Source organism: Dendrobates tinctorius, unplaced genomic scaffold (genome assembly GCF_039654945.1).
Source record: "Dendrobates tinctorius isolate UK_male_01 unplaced genomic scaffold, ASM3965494v1 ptg000022l, whole genome shotgun sequence".
Taxonomy (NCBI): domain Eukaryota; kingdom Metazoa; phylum Chordata; class Amphibia; order Anura; family Dendrobatidae; genus Dendrobates; species Dendrobates tinctorius.
Window position 1 is genome coordinate 7,559,100 of NW_027361690.1, and position 20,157 is coordinate 7,579,256.

General features: G+C 48.0%; 1 protein-coding gene across 1 annotated transcript in view; it reads left to right on the plus strand.

The window, feature by feature from the left end:
* The first annotated feature begins 679 nt into the window (after positions 1-679).
* MYO5C (myosin VC) overlaps positions 680-20,157 on the plus strand; it is a 483,348-nt gene continuing 463,870 nt past the window's right edge. The window contains exon 1 of the mRNA XM_073568417.1: positions 680-1,009. Coding sequence (XP_073424518.1) covers positions 983-1,009 — 27 coding nt within the window. The 5' untranslated portion in view covers positions 680-982. The remainder of the gene's footprint in view (positions 1,010-20,157) is intronic.

Below are 20,157 nucleotides of genomic sequence, written 5' to 3' on the forward strand. Positions count from 1 at the left end.
CGGTAAAATCCGCTGCGGATCCGCTGGAAATCTGCATCGCGTGCACACAGCCTTATAACTTCCTAACAAAAAAAAATTTTGTTTCCAGAACTGTGCTGATGTAAAGTAGACATGTGGGAAATGTTATTTATTAACTATTTTGTGTCACATAACTCTCTGGTTTAACAGAATAAAAATTCAAAATTTGAAAATCGCCGCCAAATTTCTGATTTTTTTTCACAAATAAATGCAAAAATTATTGACCTAAATTTACCACTAACACGAAGCCCAATATGTCACGAACAAATAATCTCAGAGTCGCTAGGATCTGTTGAAGCGTTCCTGAGTTATTACCTCATAAAGGGACACTGGTCAGAATTGCAAAAATTGGCCTGGTCATTAAGGTCAAAATAGGCTGGGTTAAGGAGGTGAAGATATGGTGGTCCCAATATTGGGGTTACATCCGCTATCCGTGGAAATCAGTGGGCTGGGGCTCCTAGCACCCGCTCTTTACATGAAACATGGCCACCGTTACCCTGCAGGAGGAGGAGGCTCATGCCCCTTTATCCCACTGGGCAATGTACCCTCCACCAGATACCTTCAGGCAAAACGAATTCTCTACAAGCACAAGTCAGTGCCACCCTGGCGACTACTCTGCTTTCCGCTGTTATCAGCCATTTCAGCGGCCTTACTGCCCAGAAGCCTAACCTGCCTGTCTCCCCGCTCCCTCCACACAGTTCTGCGGTCTCTTCTGCCCGGTTCCATAGCTGTGCGTGTCTCTTTAAGCAGGTGCCTGCTGCTGAGTGCTGACTGTACAGTCATCCCTGCTGGGGCCGCCACACCCGCTCAGGTGTCCGGGCAGGCGCGCTCCCGGCGCTGTGCTGCAGGTAGCGGCTCGTGGACGCGCAGCCCCTCGCACCCTCTACAGCAGCACAGGACGGTGGACAGGGCGCACAGACCCCTCCAGTGGGTGAGGACGGACAGACCCCTCCGGCCGGGCACCATGGCTTTGGCAGAACTCTATACACAGGTGAGGTCCCTGCAGCTTGCAACTTCTCCTGTGTCTCCTCCAGCCAAGAAGTCTCCTCAGGGGGCAGTGGCCTGTGTGCAGGGACCGATCCCGAGCTGTCTGTGTAGGAGGTCCCCACACAGCAAGTGTCCCAACAGGAGGTCTCCATACAGCTGGTGTCCCCACAGGAGGTCTCCACAGCAAGTACCCACACAGCAGCTGTCCCCACAGCAAGTACCCACACAGCAGCTGTCCCAACAGCAAGTACCCACACAGCAAGTTTCCCAACAGCAAGTACCCACACAGCAGGTCCCAGCACAGCAGGTGTCCCCACAGGAGGTCCCCACACAGCAAGTTTCCCAACAGCAAGTACCCACACAGCAGGTCCCAGCACAGCCAGTGTCCCCACAGGAGGTCTCCACACAGCAAGTTTCCCAACAGCAAGTACCCACACAGCAGGTCCCAGCACAGCAGGTGTCCCCACAGGAGGTCTCCACACAGCAAGTTTCCCAACAGCAAGTACCCACACAGCAGGTCCCAGCACAGCCAGTGTCCCCACAGGAGGTCTCCACACAGCAAGTTTCCCAACAGCAAGTACCCACACAGCAGCTGTCCCAACAGCAAGTACCCACACAGCAGGTCCCAGCACAGCAGGTGTCCCCACAGGAGGTCCCCACACAGCAAGTTTCCCAACAGCAAGTACCCACACAGCAGGTCCCAGCACAGCCGGTGTCCCCACAGGAGGTCTCCACACAGCAGGTCCCAGCACAGCAGGTCCCAGCACAGCAGGTGTCCCCACAGGAGGTCCCCACACAGCAAGTACCCACAAAGCAGGTCCCAGCACAGCAGGTGTCCCCACAGGAGGTCCCCACACAGCAAGTACCCACACAGCAGGTCCCAGCACAGCAGGTGTCCCCACAGGAGGTCCCCACACAGCGAGTTTCCCAACAGCAAGTACCCACACAGCAGGTCCCAGCACAGCCGGTGTCCCCACAGGAGGTCTCCACACAGCAAGTTTCCCAACAGCAAGTACCCACACAGCAGGTCCCAGCACAGCCGGTGTCCCCACAGGAGGTCTCCACACAGCAGGTCCCAGCACAGCAGGTCCCAGCACAGCAGGTGTCCCCACAGGAGGTCCCCACACAGCAAGTACCCACACAGCAGGTCCCAGCACAGCAGGTGTCCCCACAGGAGGTCCCCACACAGCAAGTACCCACACAGCAGGTCCCAGCACAGCAGGTGTCCCCACAGGAGGTCCCCACACAGCGAGTTTCCCAACAGCAAGTACCCACACAGCAGGTCCCAGCACAGCCGGTGTCCCCACAGGAGGTCTCCACACAGCAAGTGTCCCAACAGCAAGTACCCACACAGCAGGTCCCAGCACAGCCGGTGTCCCCACAGGAGGTCCCCACACAGCAAGTACCCACACAGCAGGTCCCAGCACAGCAGGTGTCCCCACAGGAGGTCTCCACACAGCAAGTACCCACACAGCAGGTCCCAGCACAGCAGGTGTCCCCACAGGAGGTCCCCACACAGCAAGTACCCACACAGCAGGTCCCAGCACAGCCGGTGTCCCCACAGGAGGTCCCCACACAGCAAGTTTCCCAACAGCAAGTACCCACACAGCAGGTCCCAGCACAGCCAGTGTCCCCACAGGAGGTCTCCACACAGCAAGTTTCCCAACAGCAAGTACCCACACAGCAGGTCCCAGCACAGCAGGTGTCCCCACAGGAGGTCTCCACACAGCAAGTTTCCCAACAGCAAGTACCCACACAGCAGGTCCCAGCACAGCCAGTGTCCCCACAGGAGGTCTCCACACAGCAAGTTTCCCAACAGCAAGTACCCACACAGCAGCTGTCCCAACAGCAAGTACCCACACAGCAGGTCCCAGCACAGCAGGTGTCCCCACAGGAGGTCCCCACACAGCAAGTTTCCCAACAGCAAGTACCCACACAGCAGGTCCCAGCACAGCCGGTGTCCCCACAGGAGGTCTCCACACAGCAGGTCCCAGCACAGCAGGTCCCAGCACAGCAGGTGTCCCCACAGGAGGTCCCCACACAGCAAGTACCCACAAAGCAGGTCCCAGCACAGCAGGTGTCCCCACAGGAGGTCCCCACACAGCAAGTACCCACACAGCAGGTCCCAGCACAGCAGGTGTCCCCACAGGAGGTCCCCACACAGCGAGTTTCCCAACAGCAAGTACCCACACAGCAGGTCCCAGCACAGCCGGTGTCCCCACAGGAGGTCTCCACACAGCAAGTTTCCCAACAGCAAGTACCCACACAGCAGGTCCCAGCACAGCCGGTGTCCCCACAGGAGGTCTCCACACAGCAGGTCCCAGCACAGCAGGTCCCAGCACAGCAGGTGTCCCCACAGGAGGTCCCCACACAGCAAGTACCCACACAGCAGGTCCCAGCACAGCAGGTGTCCCCACAGGAGGTCCCCACACAGCAAGTACCCACACAGCAGGTCCCAGCACAGCAGGTGTCCCCACAGGAGGTCCCCACACAGCGAGTTTCCCAACAGCAAGTACCCACACAGCAGGTCCCAGCACAGCCGGTGTCCCCACAGGAGGTCTCCACACAGCAAGTGTCCCAACAGCAAGTACCCACACAGCAGGTCCCAGCACAGCCGGTGTCCCCACAGGAGGTCCCCACACAGCAAGTACCCACACAGCAGGTCCCAGCACAGCAGGTGTCCCCACAGGAGGTCTCCACACAGCAAGTACCCACACAGCAGGTCCCAGCACAGCAGGTGTCCCCACAGGAGGTCCCCACACAGCAAGTACCCACACAGCAGGTCCCAGCACAGCCGGTGTCCCCACAGGAGGTCTCCACACAGCAAGTGTCCCAACAGCAAGTACCCACACAGCAGGTCCCAGCACAGCCTGTGTCCCCACAGGAGGTCCCCACACAGCAAGTACCCACACAGTAGGTCCCAGCACAGCCGGTGTCCCCACAGGAGGTCTCCACACAGCAAGTGTCCCAACAGCAAGTACCCACACAGCAGGTCCCAGCACAGCCGGTGTCCCCAGAGGAGGTCCCCACACAGCAAGTACCCACACAGCAGGTCCCAGCACAGCCGGTGTCCCCACAGGAGGTCCCCACACAGCAAGTACCCACACAGCAGGTCCCAGCACAGCCGGTGTCCCCACAGGAGGTCCCCACACAGCAAGTACCCACACAGCAGGTCCTAGCACAGCCGGTGTCCCCACAGGAGGTCTCCACACAGCAACTGTCCCAGCACAGCAGGTCTCCACACAGCAGGTCCCAGCACAGAAGGTGTCCCCACAGGAGGTCTCCACACAGCAAGTACCCACACAGGAGGTCTCCACACAGCAAGTACCCACACAGGTCTCCACACAGCAGGTCCCAGCACAGCAGGTTAATCAAAAAATTTTTGGTACTCAACTCGTTGCAAAGATGAAGAATTTTTATTTGCAGTCACAAATATAGACGTTTCGGCTGTATCAAATAGCCTTCATCAGTAAACAAGACTGCTCCTATCTCTATAATTTTTTGGACATTATATTGTATGACCAATAGTAAATTAGGTGCTATTGGAGGTGATACCATCCACCATGTAAGAACTGGTATATAAACCTGTAGATTTCAATGAGAAGGGGTAGTAGAGAAATATTCCAAACGAGATCATATACAGGATTATTAGATCTGTGACTTTGAAAAGCTCCAAAGGTTGCACCAACCAGAAGTTGGCATAAACATCCTATGGCTATGCCTGAAGGGAATTGTCCCAAAGGGGGTTACTTGTGGGATTGTTAAATCCTGTGACTTATAGAAAACCCCAATTTCATCGGTGGATGCCGTGTTCACACAGGTCCTGCTGCCACCCACCAACAAGACATTTGAAACTACAGCCAGCTGCTGTTCTTACAGCGTGAAATTGGGGTTTTCTATGAGTCACAGGATTTAACAATCCCACAAGTAATCCCCTTTGGGACAATTCCCTTCCGGCATAGCCATAGGATGTTTATGCCAACTTCTGGTTGGTGCAACCTTTGGAGCTTTTCAAAGTCACAGATCTAATAATCCTGTATATGATCTTGTTTGGAATATTTCTCTACTACCCCTTCTCATTGAAATCTACAGGTTTATATACCAGTTCTTACATGGTGGATGGTATCACCTCCAATAGCACCTAATTTACTATTGGTCATACAATATAATGTCCAGAAAATTATAGAGATAGGAGCAGTCTTGTTTACTGATGAAGGCTATTTGATACAGCCGAAACGTCTATATTTGTGACTGCAAATAAAAATTCTTCATCTTTGCAACGAGTTGAGTGCCAAAATTTTTTTGATTATTCTATACTGGTGTGGGAACCTTCTTTTGTGCACCGACACAGCTGTGCCACGTTATACTATTGATTGCCAGCACAGCAGGTGTCCCCACAGGAGGTCTCCACACAGCAAGTCCCAACACAGGAGGTCTCCACACAGCAACTGTCCCAGCACAGCAGGTGTCCCCACACAGCAAGTGTCCCAACAGCAAGTACCCACACAGCAGGTCCCAGCACAGTCGGTGTCCCCACAGGAGGTCTCCACACAGCAAGTCCCAACACAGGAGGTCTCCACACAGCAAGTCCCAACACAGCAGGTGTCCCCACAGGAGGTCTCCACACAGCAAGTCCCAACACAGGAGGTCTCCACACAGCAAGTCCCAACACAGCAGGTGTCCCCACAGGAGGTCTCCACACAGCAAGTCCCAACACAGGAGGTCTCCACACAGCAAGTACCCACACAGCAGGTCCCAGCACAGCAGGTGTCCCCACAGGAGGTCTCCACACAGCAAGTCCCAACACAGGAGGTCTCCACACAGCAACTGTCCCAGCACAGCAGGTGTCCCCACACAGCAAGTGTCCCAACAGCAAGTACCCACACAGCAGGTCCCAGCACAGCCGGTGTCCCCACAGGAGGTCTCCACACAGCAAGTCCCAACACAGGAGGTCTCCACACAGCAAGTCCCAACACAGCAGGTGTCCCCACAGGAGGTCTCCACACAGCAAGTCCCAACACAGGAGGTCTCCACACAGCAAGTCCCAACACAGCAGGTGTCCCCACAGGAGGTCTCCACACAGCAAGTCCCAACACAGGAGGTCTCCACACAGCAAGTACCCACACAGCAGGTCCCAGCACAGCAGGTGTCCCCACAGGAGGTCTCCACACAGCAAGTACCAACACAGGAGGTCTCCACACAGCAGGTCCCAGCACAGCAGGGGTCTCCACACAGCAAGTCCCAACACAGGAGGTCTCCACACAGCAAGTCCCAACACAGGAGGTCTCCACACAGCAACTGTCCCAGCACAGCAGGTGTCACCACAGGAGGTCCCCACACAGCAAGTGTCCCAACACCAAGTACCCACACAGCAGGTCCCAGCACAGCCGGTGTCCCCACAGGAGGTCTCCACACAGCAAGTACCCACACAGGAGGTCTCCACACAGCAGGTGTCCCCACAGGAGGTCTCCACACAGCAAGTACCCACACAGGAGGTCTCCACACAGCAGGTGTCCCCACAGGAGGTCTCCACACAGCAAGTCCTAACACAGGAGGTCTCCACACAGCAACTGTCCCAGCACAGCAGGTGTCCCCACAGGAGGTCCCCACACAGCAAGTGTCCCAACACAAAGTACCCACACAGCAGGTCCCAGCACAGCCGGTGTCCCCACAGGAGGTCTCCACACAGCAAGTACCCACACAGGAGGTCTCCACACAGCAGGTGTCCCCACAGGAGGTCTCCACACAGCAAGTCCCAACACAGGAGGTCTCCACACAGCAACTGTCCCAGCACAGCAGGTGTCCCCACAGGAGGTCTCCACACAGCAAGTACCCACACAGGAGGTCTCCACACAGCAGGTGTCCCCACAGGAGGTCTCCACACAGCAAGTACCAACACAGGAGGTCTCCATACAGCAGGTCCGAGCACAGCAGGTGTCCCCACAGGAGGTCTCCACACAGCAAGTCCCAACACAGAAGGTCTCCACACAGCAAGTGTCCCAACAGCAAGTACCCACACAGCAGGTCCCAGCACAGCAGGTGTCCCCACAGGAGGTCTCCACACAGCAAGTACCAACATAGGAGGTCTCCACACAGCAGGTCCCAGCACAGCAGGTGTCCCCACAGGAGGTCTCCACACAGCAAGTCCCAATACAGGAGGTCTCCACACAGCAACTGTCCCAGCACAGCAGGTGTCCCCACAGGAGGTCCCCACACAGCAAGTGTCCCAACAGCAAGTACCCACACAGCAGGTCCCAGCACAGCCGGTGTCCCCACAGGAGGTCTCCACACAGCAAGTCCCAACACAGGAGGTCTCCACACAGCAAGTCCCAACACAGGAGGTCTCCACACAGCAACTGTCCCAGCACAGCAGGTGTCCCCACAGGAGGTCCCCACACAGCAAGTGTCCCAACACCAAGTACCCACACAGCAGGTCCCAGCACAGCCGGTGTCCCCACAGGAGGTCTCCACACAGCAAGTACCCACACAGGAGGTCTCCACACAGCAGGTGTCCCCACAGGAGGTCTCCACACAGCAAGTCCCAACACAGGAGGTCTCCACACAGCAACTGTCCCAGCACAGCAGGTGTCCCCACAGGAGGTCTCCACACAGCAAGTACCCACACAGGAGGTCTCCACACAGCAGGTGTCCCCACAGGAGGTCTCCACACAGCAAGTACCAACACAGGAGGTCTCCATACAGCAGGTCCGAGCACAGCAGGTGTCCCCACAGGAGGTCTCCACACAGCAAGTCCCAACACAGAAGGTCTCCACACAGCAAGTGTCCCAACAGCAAGTACCCACACAGCAGGTCCCAGCACAGCAGGTGTCCCCACAGGAGGTCTCCACACAGCAAGTACCAACATAGGAGGTCTCCACACAGCAGGTCCCAGCACAGCAGGTGTCCCCACAGGAGGTCTCCACACAGCAAGTCCCAATACAGGAGGTCTCCACACAGCAACTGTCCCAGCACAGCAGGTGTCCCCACAGGAGGTCCCCACACAGCAAGTGTCCCAACAGCAAGTACCCACACAGCAGGTCCCAGCACAGCCGGTGTCCCCACAGGAGGTCTCCACACAGCAAGTCCCAACACAGGAGGTCTCCACACAGCAAGTCCCAACACAGGAGGTCTCCACACAGCAACTGTCCCAGCACAGCAGGTCTCCCTACAGGAGGTCTCCACACAGCAAGCGTCCCAACAGCAAGTACCCACACAGCAGGTCCCAGCACAGCCGGTGTCCCCACAGGAGGTCTCCACACAGCATGTCCCAACACAGGAGGTCTCCACACAGCAACTGTCCCAGCACAGGAGGTCTCCACACAGCAACTGTCCCAGCACAGCAGGTCTCCCTACAGGAGGTCTCCACACAGCAAGCGTCCCAACAGCAAGTACCCACACAGCAGGTCTCCACAGCAGGTGTCCCCACAGTAGATTCCAGCACAGCAGGCCCCCACAGGAGGTCTCCACACAGCAAGTATCCCCAGAGCAGGTCCCAGCTCAGCAGGTGTCCCCACACAGCAGGTCTCCTCAGGAAGTAGCCCCACACTGCAGGTCCCAGCACAGCAAGTCCCCACAGCAAGTATCCTCAGAGCAGGTCCCAACAGCAGGTGTCCCCCACAGCAAGTACACTTCCACTCAGCATGCCCCCACAGCAAGTATCGCCAGAGCAGGTCCCCACGCAGCAGGTCCCAACAACAAGGGTCCCCTCAGGAAGTATCCCCACACAGCAGGTGTCCGCACAGACCCCATATGTCCCCATCAGTGCACAGAGCTGATACTGAGCCAGTGTGGACAGTCTGTGGCCTGGAGTGAATATTTCATTAAAATCTTTGGACTTAGAAGATGTTGAGGTTATACAAGTGGGATTAATACAGAGGACAATGCAGATTTCAATCAGTAGTAAATATAAAAGATCACCTTCACAGACAGATCTGTATGGGAGGTGACGTTCATATTCCCACTTATGTCTAGTTGTGTGTGTTCCCTTTTGAGTGATTATATTGCAGGCTTTCTGTGCCATCCCCTTGTTGTGCCCCAGCAGCCTGGTAGGCTGCTGTACGTGGTGTCACTGCACTCGCCAAGTGTTGCTGGGCAACAGGGAACGACAATAAACTTTTTAGAGTTAACCTACAAAGTTTTATATAACGGGGGCATGAGGGTTAAACCATATTCCAAAGCACTTGTTACTCCCACCTCACAGAGGTATGGCTGACATGTCAGACTCTGTGGCCATGTAAGAGCATTCCCAGCAGTGAGATACAATGTCCATGCTGGATCCTTCCTGCGGACCCTCCGTAAATGCAACATTAAGAAGAAAAGAAATATATTAAAATAGATATTGTCACGCCGGAGCCGGGTAATAGGGACCGTCCTGCAATAAAGTGGACAAAAGAGATTTTAGATGTCCAACAATGATGATTTTTACAATATTGGCAACACAAGCTGACGTTATAGGCACTGACCACTGGCAGCTTCTCAGAGAAAGTGGACAACTGAGTTAGATATGTTATTGCCACTTTGAGAAGTCCTAATAAGCCAAATAACTGATGTGTCCGCAATTTATGGGACTTGAGAACAGGTCATAGGTTGCAATAGGTTTTAATGAAATATTTCCTATAGTTTTGTTCCTACAGCTCCTATGCAGAATATGCGTCTCTATGGTAACCAGGATATAGATTCTGTGCAGTGTCATTCTGCAGTCAGACTTTGCTTTGTCCCCTACTTTTTGATAATGTACATTTCCTGGATTGTCCAAAAGAAGCAGGTAGATAGTATGGCTGCAGGAGCTGACTACACAGAGTTTGTCTGTTACTATGGAGAGGCATAGTCTGCACAGGAGCTGTAGGATCACGGCTGCAGTTTGTAGTCTAAAAACAAGCTCATTGTAATCCCCCTCCCCAGGTCTAGCATTGAGTCTCTGCTGTGGCTCCCAGATATGTTGTGGTCTGCTAATATCATGCCGACAGCTCAGCAGCCCATAACTGAACCCAGCAGCTCTGCCTGAGTTTAGGGCACAAACTACACCGAACACGCTGAGCTCAGTGATTGGCTACCAGGCTGTGTATGTGACGTTAGTGTTGCAGACAAAAACATATCCGGAGCAGCAGTGGAGACTCCATTCTGGACCTGGGTCGGGGGAGTAAAGCTCAGTTTGTTTCATTTTTAAATAAGATGCTGCCAGGGACAAGGGTTTTCCAAAATCAGAAAATACCATTCAATATGACACAAGCAAATTTCATAATGTTTGTAGTGACTTCTATATACAGTACAGACCAAAAGTTTGGACACACCTTCTCATTCAAAGAGTTTTCTTTATTTTCATGACTATGAAAATTGTAGATTCACTCTGAAGGCATCAAAACTATGAATTAACACATGTGGAATTATATAATTAACAAAAAAGTGTGAAGCAACTGAAAATATGTCTTATATTCTAGGTTCTTCAAAGTAGCCACCTTTTGCTTTGATTACTGCTTTGCACACTCTTGGCATTCTCTTGATGAGCTTCAAGAGGTAGTCACCGGAAATGGTTTTCACTTCACAGGTGTGCCCTGTCAGGTTTAATAAGTGGGATTTCTTGCCTTATAAATGGGGTTGGGATCATCAGTTGTGTTGTGCAGAAGTCTGGTGGATACACAGCTGATAGTTCTACTGAATAAACTGTTAGCTGCTTTTTTCTTGCCATAATACAAATTCTAAGTAAAGAAAAACGAGTGGCCATCATTACTTTAAGAAATGAAGGTCAGTCAGTCTGAAAAATTGGGAAAACTTTGAAAGTGTCCCCAAGTGCAGTGGCAAAAACCATCAAGTGCTACAAAGAAACTGGCTCACATGAGGACCGCCCCAGGAAAGGAAGACCAAGAGTCACCTCTGCTGCAGAGGATAAGTTCATCCTAGTCATCAGCCTCAGCATCAGCTGCAGGTTAACAGCAGCTCAGATTAGAGACCAGGTCAATGCCACACAGAGTTCTAGCAGCAGACACATCTCTACAACAACTGTTAAGAGGAGACTTTGTGCAGCAGGCCTTCATGGTAAAATAGCTGCTAGGAAACCACTGCTAAGGACAGGCAACAAGCAGAAGAGACTTGTTTGGGCTAAAGAACACAAGGAATGGACATTAGACCAGTGGAAATTTGTGCTTTGGTCTGATGAGTCCAAATTTGAGATCTTTGGTTCCAACAACCGTGTCTTTGTGCGATGCAGAAAAGGTGAACGGATGGACTCTACATGCCTGGTTCCCACTGTGAAGCATGGAGGAGGAGGTGTGATGGTGTGGGGGTGCTTTGCTGGTGACACTGCTGGGGATTTATTCAAAATGTAAGGCATACTGAACCAGCATGGCTACCACAGCATCTTGCAGCGGCATGCTATTCCATCCGGTTTGCATTTAGTTGGACCATCATTTCTTTTTCAACAGGACAATGACCCCAAACACAGCTCCAGGCTGTGTAAGGGCTATGTGACCAAGAAGGAGAGTGATGGGGTGCTACGCCAGATGACCTGGCCTCCACAGTCACCAGGCCTGAACTCAATCGAGATGGTTTGGGGTGAGCTCGACCACAGAGTGAAGGCAAAAGGGCCAACAAGTGCTAAGCATCTCTGGGAACTCCTTCAAAACTGTTGGAAGACCATTTCTGGTGACTACCTCTTGAAGCTCATCAAGAGAATGCCAAGAGTGTGCAAAGCAGTAATCAAAGCAAAAGGTGGCTTCTTTGAAGAACCTAGAATATAAGACAAATTTTCAGTTGTTTCACACTTTTTTTTGTTAATTATATAATTCCACATGTGTTAATTCATAGTTTTGATGCCTTCAGACTGAATCTACAATTTTCATAGTCATGAAAATAAAGAAAACTCTTTGAATGAGAAGGTGTGTCCAAACTTTTGGTCTGTACTGTTTACTGCTCAAAGAAATAAAGGGAACACAAACAGCCTATTGCAAATGAAATAGTGTTCCCTTTATTTTTTTGAGCAGTATCTACTATATAATCGTCTAATTCTGTCTGTCTGTAAGGAAATCCCGCGTCGCTGATTGGTCGCGCCCGTCGTGTCAGTCATAGTGACACATAGTTCAGTCACGTTAACTGAACACGTTCTGTTAGCCACAGTGCCATATAGTTCAGTCAGGTTTAGGCCTCTCTCACACTTCAGTTGTTTGACGTCAGTCAAAATCCGCCGTTTTTAGAAAAAAGCGGATCCGCCATATTTTTGGCGGATCCGTTTTTACTGATGGTCGTCCGTTGCATCCGTTTTTTGGCGGATCCGTTTGAATTTTAGCAACCACCGTCTCGAGTAGACGGACAAAGGAACATTTTTTTTTCAGCGGCGGAACCGCTATTTTAAACTGCGCATGCCTGGAATATCTTTCCTTTTATGCAATTTAATCCTAAACGTCGTTCTGGCGGAGGCGAAAATATCTCTCTCTCTCTCTCTCCTTTTCCAGACCTCTGTTCCTTTAAATTTCATGCACTTAGCGGCTGCAACTTATCCGTCCAAAATACGGATCTGGTGCATCCGTTTTTTGCAAAGCGGAAACGGATCCGTTTTTTCGCATTTTGACGATTTGCAACTGACGTCAAACATCTGAAGTGTGAAACAGGCCTAACTGAACAAGTTCTGTTAGCCACAGTGCCACGTAGTTCAGAATTTAACCCTCACTCACAGCGAGATGTAGTTGATAATCTGTTTAATAATTTCGTTCAGTTGTTTTAAGTTCTATGAGCAATAACATTTAATCATAATGTATATATTTTACCTGGAAAATCCTGTGTATTCATTGCATTATTCTTAAATCTTCATAAATAAACTACATACATACACTACGTGCAGAATTATTAGGCAAGTTGTATTTGAGAGGATTCTTTTTATTATTGAACAACAACTATATTCTTAATCAACCCAAAAGACTCATAAATATCAAAGCTTAATATTTTTGGAAGTTGAAGTGGGGTTTTTTTTAGATTTGGCTATCGGTTTTTTAAGGTAACTATTACAGTGCACAATTATTCGGCAACTTAATAAAAACCAAATATATACCCATCTCACTTGTTTATTTTCACCAGGTAAACCAATATAACAACACAAAATTTAGAAATAAACATTTCTGACATTCAAAAACAAAAACAAAAAATCAGTGACACCAATATAGCAACCTTTCTTTACGAAGACACTCAAAAGCCTTCCATCCATAGATTGTCAGTTGCTTGATCTGTTTACGATCAACATTGCGTGCCGCTGCCACCACAGCCTCCCAGACACTGTACCGAGAGGTGTACTGTTTTCCCTCCTTGTAGATCTCACATTTTATGAGGGACCACAGGTTCTCTATGGGGTTCAGATCAGGTGAACAAGGGGGCCATGTCATTATTTTTTCTTCTTTTAGACCTTTACTGGCCAGCCACGCTGTGGAGTATTTGGATGCATGTGATGGAGCATTGTCCTGCATGAAAATCATGTTTTTCTTGAACGATACCGACTTCTTCCTGTACCACTGCTTGAAGAAGGTGTCTTGCTGTAGGTCTGGGAGTTGAGCTTCACTCCATCCTCAACCCAAAAAGGTCCCACAAGTTCATCTTTGATTAAACCAGCCCATACCAGTACCCCACCTCCACCTTACTGGCGTCTGAGTCGGAGTGGAGCTCTCTACCCTTTACTGATCCAGCCTCGGGCCCATCCATCTGGCCCATCAAGAGTCACTCTGTTCATCAGTCCATAAAACCTTAGAAAAAGTAGTCTTCAGATATTTCTTGGCCCAGTCATGACGTTTTATCTTATGTTTCTTGTTCAAAGGTGGTCGTTTTCCAGCCTTCCTTACCTTGGCCATGTCCCTGAGTATGGCACACCTTGAGCTTTTTGATGCTCCAGTAACGTTGCAGCTCTGAAATATGGCAAAACTGGTGGCAAATGGCATCTTGGCAGCTTGACGCTTGATTTTCCTCAATTCATGGGCAGTTATTGTGCGCCTTTTTTTAATCAACACGCTTCTTGCGACCCTGTTGGCTATTTGCCATGAAACGCTTGATTGTTCGGTGATCACGCTTCAAAAGTTTGGCAATTTCAAGACTGCTGCATCCCTCTGCAAGACATCTCACAATTTTTGACTTTTCAGAGTCTGTCAAATCTTTCTTCAGATCCATTTTGCCAAAGAAAAGGAAGTTGCCTAATAATTAAGCACACCTTATATAGGGTGTTGATGTCATTAGACCACATCCCTCCTCATTACAGAGATGCAAATCACCTGATTTACATAATTGGCAGTTGACTTTCAAGCCTATACAGCTTGGAGTAGGACATGTATAAAAAGGATGATGTGATCAAAATACTCATTTGCCTAATAATTCTGCTCACAGTGTATTCTAGAATACCCGATGTGTTAGAATTGGGCCACCATCTAGTATTTATTATATTCTGCCTGATGTTTAGCAAACTGCAGGGACAAGTGATTGAATAATTGGATTTCCTGATAAATAAATACAATGTGATTCTCACACATAAGGAAAACGTTGCTTTCCCATGATAACCAATGAGATCACATTATTTTAAAACTTTGCTTACTAACCCACATTGTAATGTTTGGTTGATGTGGGCTTTTTTCTAAATGCCATTTTAGCAGAGAGTTTTATGGTTGGTGAGCAATTTGTCCACAGGAGACCATTTTTGGCTTCTGTGTGATGTCCCACTTTTCCATCACTTTTGTGCTTTGGAAAGTCATGCAAAATGTAGAGGAAAATTAATAATACTAACAATCCTTCCTCTCCAAAGCTGCATGCATCATAATAATCAACAGAGGTACAACCTGGTACAGACTGCATCAAATGCTGGGTTATTTATGGCCAAAAACTGGCATCAGTTCATTATAAACTATCCAATTTCCTTCTTTGCATATGTACCACCTTAAGACTATGTTCACATGTTGCGCACACATTGGTTTTATCTTTCTGAAAATTGCAACATGTCACTTATTTCAACATATTTGCAGCAGTTTTTAACCCATAGGAAACAATGGGTAAGTGCAAAAGCACAGCAAAAACAGAGGTATCAGTTTTTGGTCCGAAATCTAAGGAACTTAAATCAGGCTTTTTTGGGGTCCACTAAACTTTATCAACATGCACAAGAGACAGCAAAAACTAAGCAAAACCTGCTTTTGTAAACAGCTTAAACACAGCTTAATATTTGCAATAAAAAAAAAAACGCAACAAAAACGCAATTTGTGAACATAGCCTTGTGCACAGTGGATTTGGTTTTCTATAGGTTTACATGGTACTGTAAGCCGCATGGAAACTGCTGTGGATCCGCAGGACCAAATCCGCTGCGGATCCGCAGCAAAAACTGGAACGTGTGCACACACCCTTAAAGTCAAAGTTGCAACTTATCCCGCAACGGACATTATATACAGCTCTTGCAAAAATTAAGAGACCACTGCACAGTTTTATAAAAATCAGCTTCTCTACATGTCTGACAGCCATTCCATTCCAGTGTCAGTTGAATTCCAATCAAAGTACACGTCATTCTACTTAATGTGCTTTTGATTAGGTGATCACCTGAACCAAATCTTATTTAACGAAGGAAAGTATAAAAAACCCTGTGGTGCTGTGGTGTTCACAATCCTCTTGCAATAGGGCAAGCTGGATGGCAAAATGAGTGCTAGTAATATCCCAAACGTTATAGGAATGAAAAAATAACTTTTAACCATGCCAAAGGAGTTGAAAAGAAATGTCTTGAGTGAGGAAAAGAAGGGCTCAATTCTGGCTTTACTAGCAGAGGGATACAGTGAGCGTCATGTTGCCTCCATCCTTAAAATTTCTAAGATGACAGTCCATTACAACAAGGTCAAGCAGCAGACATTGGGGACAACAAAACTACAGACTGGCAGAGGGCGAAAACGACTCTCCACTGACCGGAATGACTGTCATCTTATTCGAATGTCACTCAGCAACCGCAGGATGACATCAAGTGACCTACAAAAGGAATGGAAAATGGCAGCTGGGGTGAAGTGCATGGCAAGAACAGTTCGTAACAGGCTCCTAGAGGCAGGGCTCAAGTCATGTAAAGCTAGAAAAAACTTTCATCAATGAGAAGCAAAGGAAAGCCAGGCTGAAGTTTGCCAAAGACCATAAGGATAGCACCATAGAGGACTGGAGTAAGGTAATCTTCTCTGATGAGTCTAATTTTCAGCTTTGCCCAACACCTTGTCATCTAATGGTTAGACGGAGACCTAGAGAGGCATACAAGCCAAGGTATCTTGCACCCACTGTGAATTTTGTTGGAGGATCGGTGATGATCTGGGGATGCTTCAGCAAGGCTGGAATTGGGCAGGTTAATCTTTGCGAAGGACGTATGAATCAAGCCACATACAAGGTTATCCTGGAAAAACAGCTGATTCCTTCTGCTCAGTCAATGATCCCCAACTCTGAGGACTGTTTTTTCCAGCAGGACAATGCGCCATGCCACACAGCTAGGTCAGGCTAAGTTCAGATTTGCGTTCAGGAGGGCAGCGGATAGCTGCCTACTTCCTCCCTGAAGCTCCACCTACTTATCTATGCATCTTGCATTTCCCTGCGTACCTATCTTTAACATTGGGTACGCAGGGACATGCGTTGTATGTGGATGCATCCACATGCGGTGATTTGACGTCTGAGGCGACTGCACGGAGATGCAAAATTTTGCGTTTTTGTGGGGTCTCCACACACGTCAAATCACCGCATGCGCACGCATCTGCATATAACAGATGTTATTGCGTACCCAATGTTAAAGATAGCTACGCAGGGAAAGGCAGGACGCATACAGAAGTAGGCAGAGCTTCAGGGAGGAAGTAGGCAGTTATCTGCAGCCCTCCTAAACGCAAGTGTGAAACCAGCCTCAATCATTGTGTGGATGAAGGACCACCAAATCAAATCCCTGCCATGGCCAGCCCAATCTCCCGACCTGAACCCCACTGAAAACCTCTGGAATGTAATCAAGAGGAAGATGGATAGTCACATGCATCAAACAAAGAAGAACTGCTTAAATTTTTGTAACCGGACTTGGCATAATGTCACCCAAAAGTAGTGTGAGAGACTGGTGACAACCAGTCACGCATGAAAGCTGTGATTAAAGATCATGGTTATTCGACAAAATATTGATTTCTGAACTCTTCCTGAGTTAAAACATTAGTATTGTTGTTTCTAAATGATTATGAACTTGCTTTCTTAGCATTATTTGAGGTCTGCAAGCGCTGCATTTTTTGTTATTTTGACTATTTCTCAGTTTCTGAAAATAAATACAAAATTTAGTTCTTGGAAATTCAGACATATTGTCAGTAGTTTATAGAATAAAAGATCAATTTACATTTTACTCAAAAATATACCAATAAAGAGAAAAATCAGGCAAACTGAAAATTTTGCAGTGGTCTCTTAATTTTTGCCAGAGCTGTGATCAGCCTATTTATGATTTTCTGAATTATTTTGACAGGAAATATTAAAGGGGTTTGTTCATGATAGCATTTTCTATCTTTATGCTGTATTGGGGTATATGGACGACATATACTGTTGCAGCTCACAAAATTAGAATATCATCAAAAAGTAAATTTATTTCAGTACTTCAATACAAAAAGTGAAACTCATATTATATAGAGTTAATGTTGATGATTATGACTTGGAGCCAATGAAAATCCAAAATTCATTATCTCAGTAAATTAGAATACTCTATAAAACCAGCTTGAAAAAATGATTGTAAAATTCGAAATGTTGGCCTACTGAAATGTATGTTCAGTAAATGCACTCAATACTTGGTCGGGACTCCTTTGGCATCAATTACTGCATCAATGCGGCGTGGCATGGAGGTGATCAGCCTGTGGTACTGCTGAGGGGTTATGGAAGCCCAGGTTGCTTTGATAGCAGCCTTCAGCTCATCTGCATTGTTGGGTTTGGTGTCTCTCATCTTCCTCTTGACAATACCCCATAGATTCTCTATGGGGTTAAGGTCAGGCGAGTTTGCTGGCCAATTAAGCACAGTGATACTGTTGTTTTTAAACCAGGAATTGGTGTATTGGTACTTTTGGCAGTGTGGACAGGTGCCAAGTCCTGCTGGAGAATTAACCCCTTCACCCCCAAGGGTGGTTTGCACGTTCATGACCGGGCCAATTTTTACAATTCTGACCACTGTACCTTTATGAGGTCATAACTCTGGAACGCTTCCATGGATCCCGGTGATTCTGACATTGTTTTCTCGTGACATATTGTACTTCATGTTAGTGGTAAAATTTCATTCAAATAACTTGCGTTTATTTGTGAGAAAAATGGAAATTTGGCGAAAATTTTGAAAATTTCGCAATTTTCCAAATTTGAATTTTTATGCCCTTAAATCACAGAGATACGGCACACAAAAAACTTGATAACTAACATTTCCCACATGTTTACTTTACATGAGCACAATTTTGGAACCAAAATTTTTTTTTGTTAGGAAGTTATAAGGGTTAAAAGTTGACCAGCGATTTCTCATTTTTACAACACCATTTTATTTTTAGGACCACATCACATTTGAAGCCACTTTGAGGGGTCTATATGATAGAAAATACCCAAAAGTGACACCATTCTAAAAACTGCACCCCTTAAAGTGCTCAAAACCACATTCAAGAAGTTTATTAACCCTTTAGGTGCGTCACAGGAATTTTTTTGAATATTTAAAAAAAAATGAACATCTAACTTTTTTTCCTAAAAAAAATACTTCAGGTTCAATTTTTTTTATTTTACCAAGGGTAACAGGAGAAATTGGACTGCAAAAGTTATTGTGCAATTTGTCCTGAGTACGCAGATACCTGATTTGTGGGGGGGAACCACTGTTTCGGTGCATGGCAGAGCTCAGAATGGAAGGAGCGCCGTTTGACTTTTTCAATGCAAAATTGGCTGGAATTCAGATTGGACGCCATGTCACGTTTGGAGAGTCCCTGATGTACCTAAACAGTGGAAACCCCCTACAAGTGACCCCATTTTGGAAACTAGACCCCCCAAGGAACTTATCTAGATACGTGGTGAGAACTTTGAACCCACAAGGGCTTTACAGAAGTTTATAACGTACAGCGGTACAATTAAAAAAATCATATTTTTTCCACAAAAATGATCTTTTCACCCCAATTTTTATTTTCCCAAGGGTAACAGGACCCTAAAAGTTATTTTCAATTTGTCCTGAGTACGCTGATACCCCACATGTGGGGGTAAACCACTATTTGGGCGCATGGCAGAGCTCGGAAGGGAAGCAGCGCCATTTGACGTTTTTGGCTGGAATTGAGATCGGACACCATGTCGCGTTTGGAAAACCCCTGATGTACCAAAACAGTGGAAACCCCCCACAAATGACACCATTTTGGAAACTAGACCCTCTAAGGAACTTATCTAGATGTGTGGTGAGAACTTTGAACCCCCATGGGCTTCACAGAAGTTTATAACATAAAGCCATACAATTAAAAAAATCATATTTTTTCCCCAAAAATGATCTTTTCACCCTCAATTCTTATTTTTCCAAGGGTAACAGGACCCTAAAAGTTATTGTGCAATTTGTCCTGAGTACGCTGATACCCCACATGTGGGGGTAAACCACTATTTGGGTGCATGGCAGAGCTCGGAAGGGAAGCAGCGCCATTTGAAGTTTTTGGCTGGAATTGAGATCGGACACCATGTCGCGTTTGGAAAACCCCTGATGTACCAAAACAGTGGAAACCCCCCACAAATGACACCATTTTGGAAACTAGACCCCCTAAGGAACTTATCTAGATGTGTGGTGAGAACTTTGAACCCCCATGGGCTTCACAGAAGTTTATAACATAAAGCCATACAATTAAAAAATCATATTTTTTCCACAAAAATGATCTTTTCACCCTCAATTCTTATTTTTCCAAGGGTAACAGGACTGTAAAAGTTATTGTGCAATTTGTCCTGAGTACGCTGATACCCCACATGTGGGGGTAAACCACTATTTGGGCGCATGGCAGAGCTCGGAAGGGAAGCAGCGCCATTTGACGTTTTTGGCTGGAATTGAGATCGGACACCATGTCACGTTTGGAAAACTCCTGATGTACCAAAACAGTGGAAACCCCCCACAAATGACACCATTTTGGAAACTAGACCCCCTAAGGAACTTATCTAGATGTGTGGTGAGCACTTTGACCCCCCCAGTGC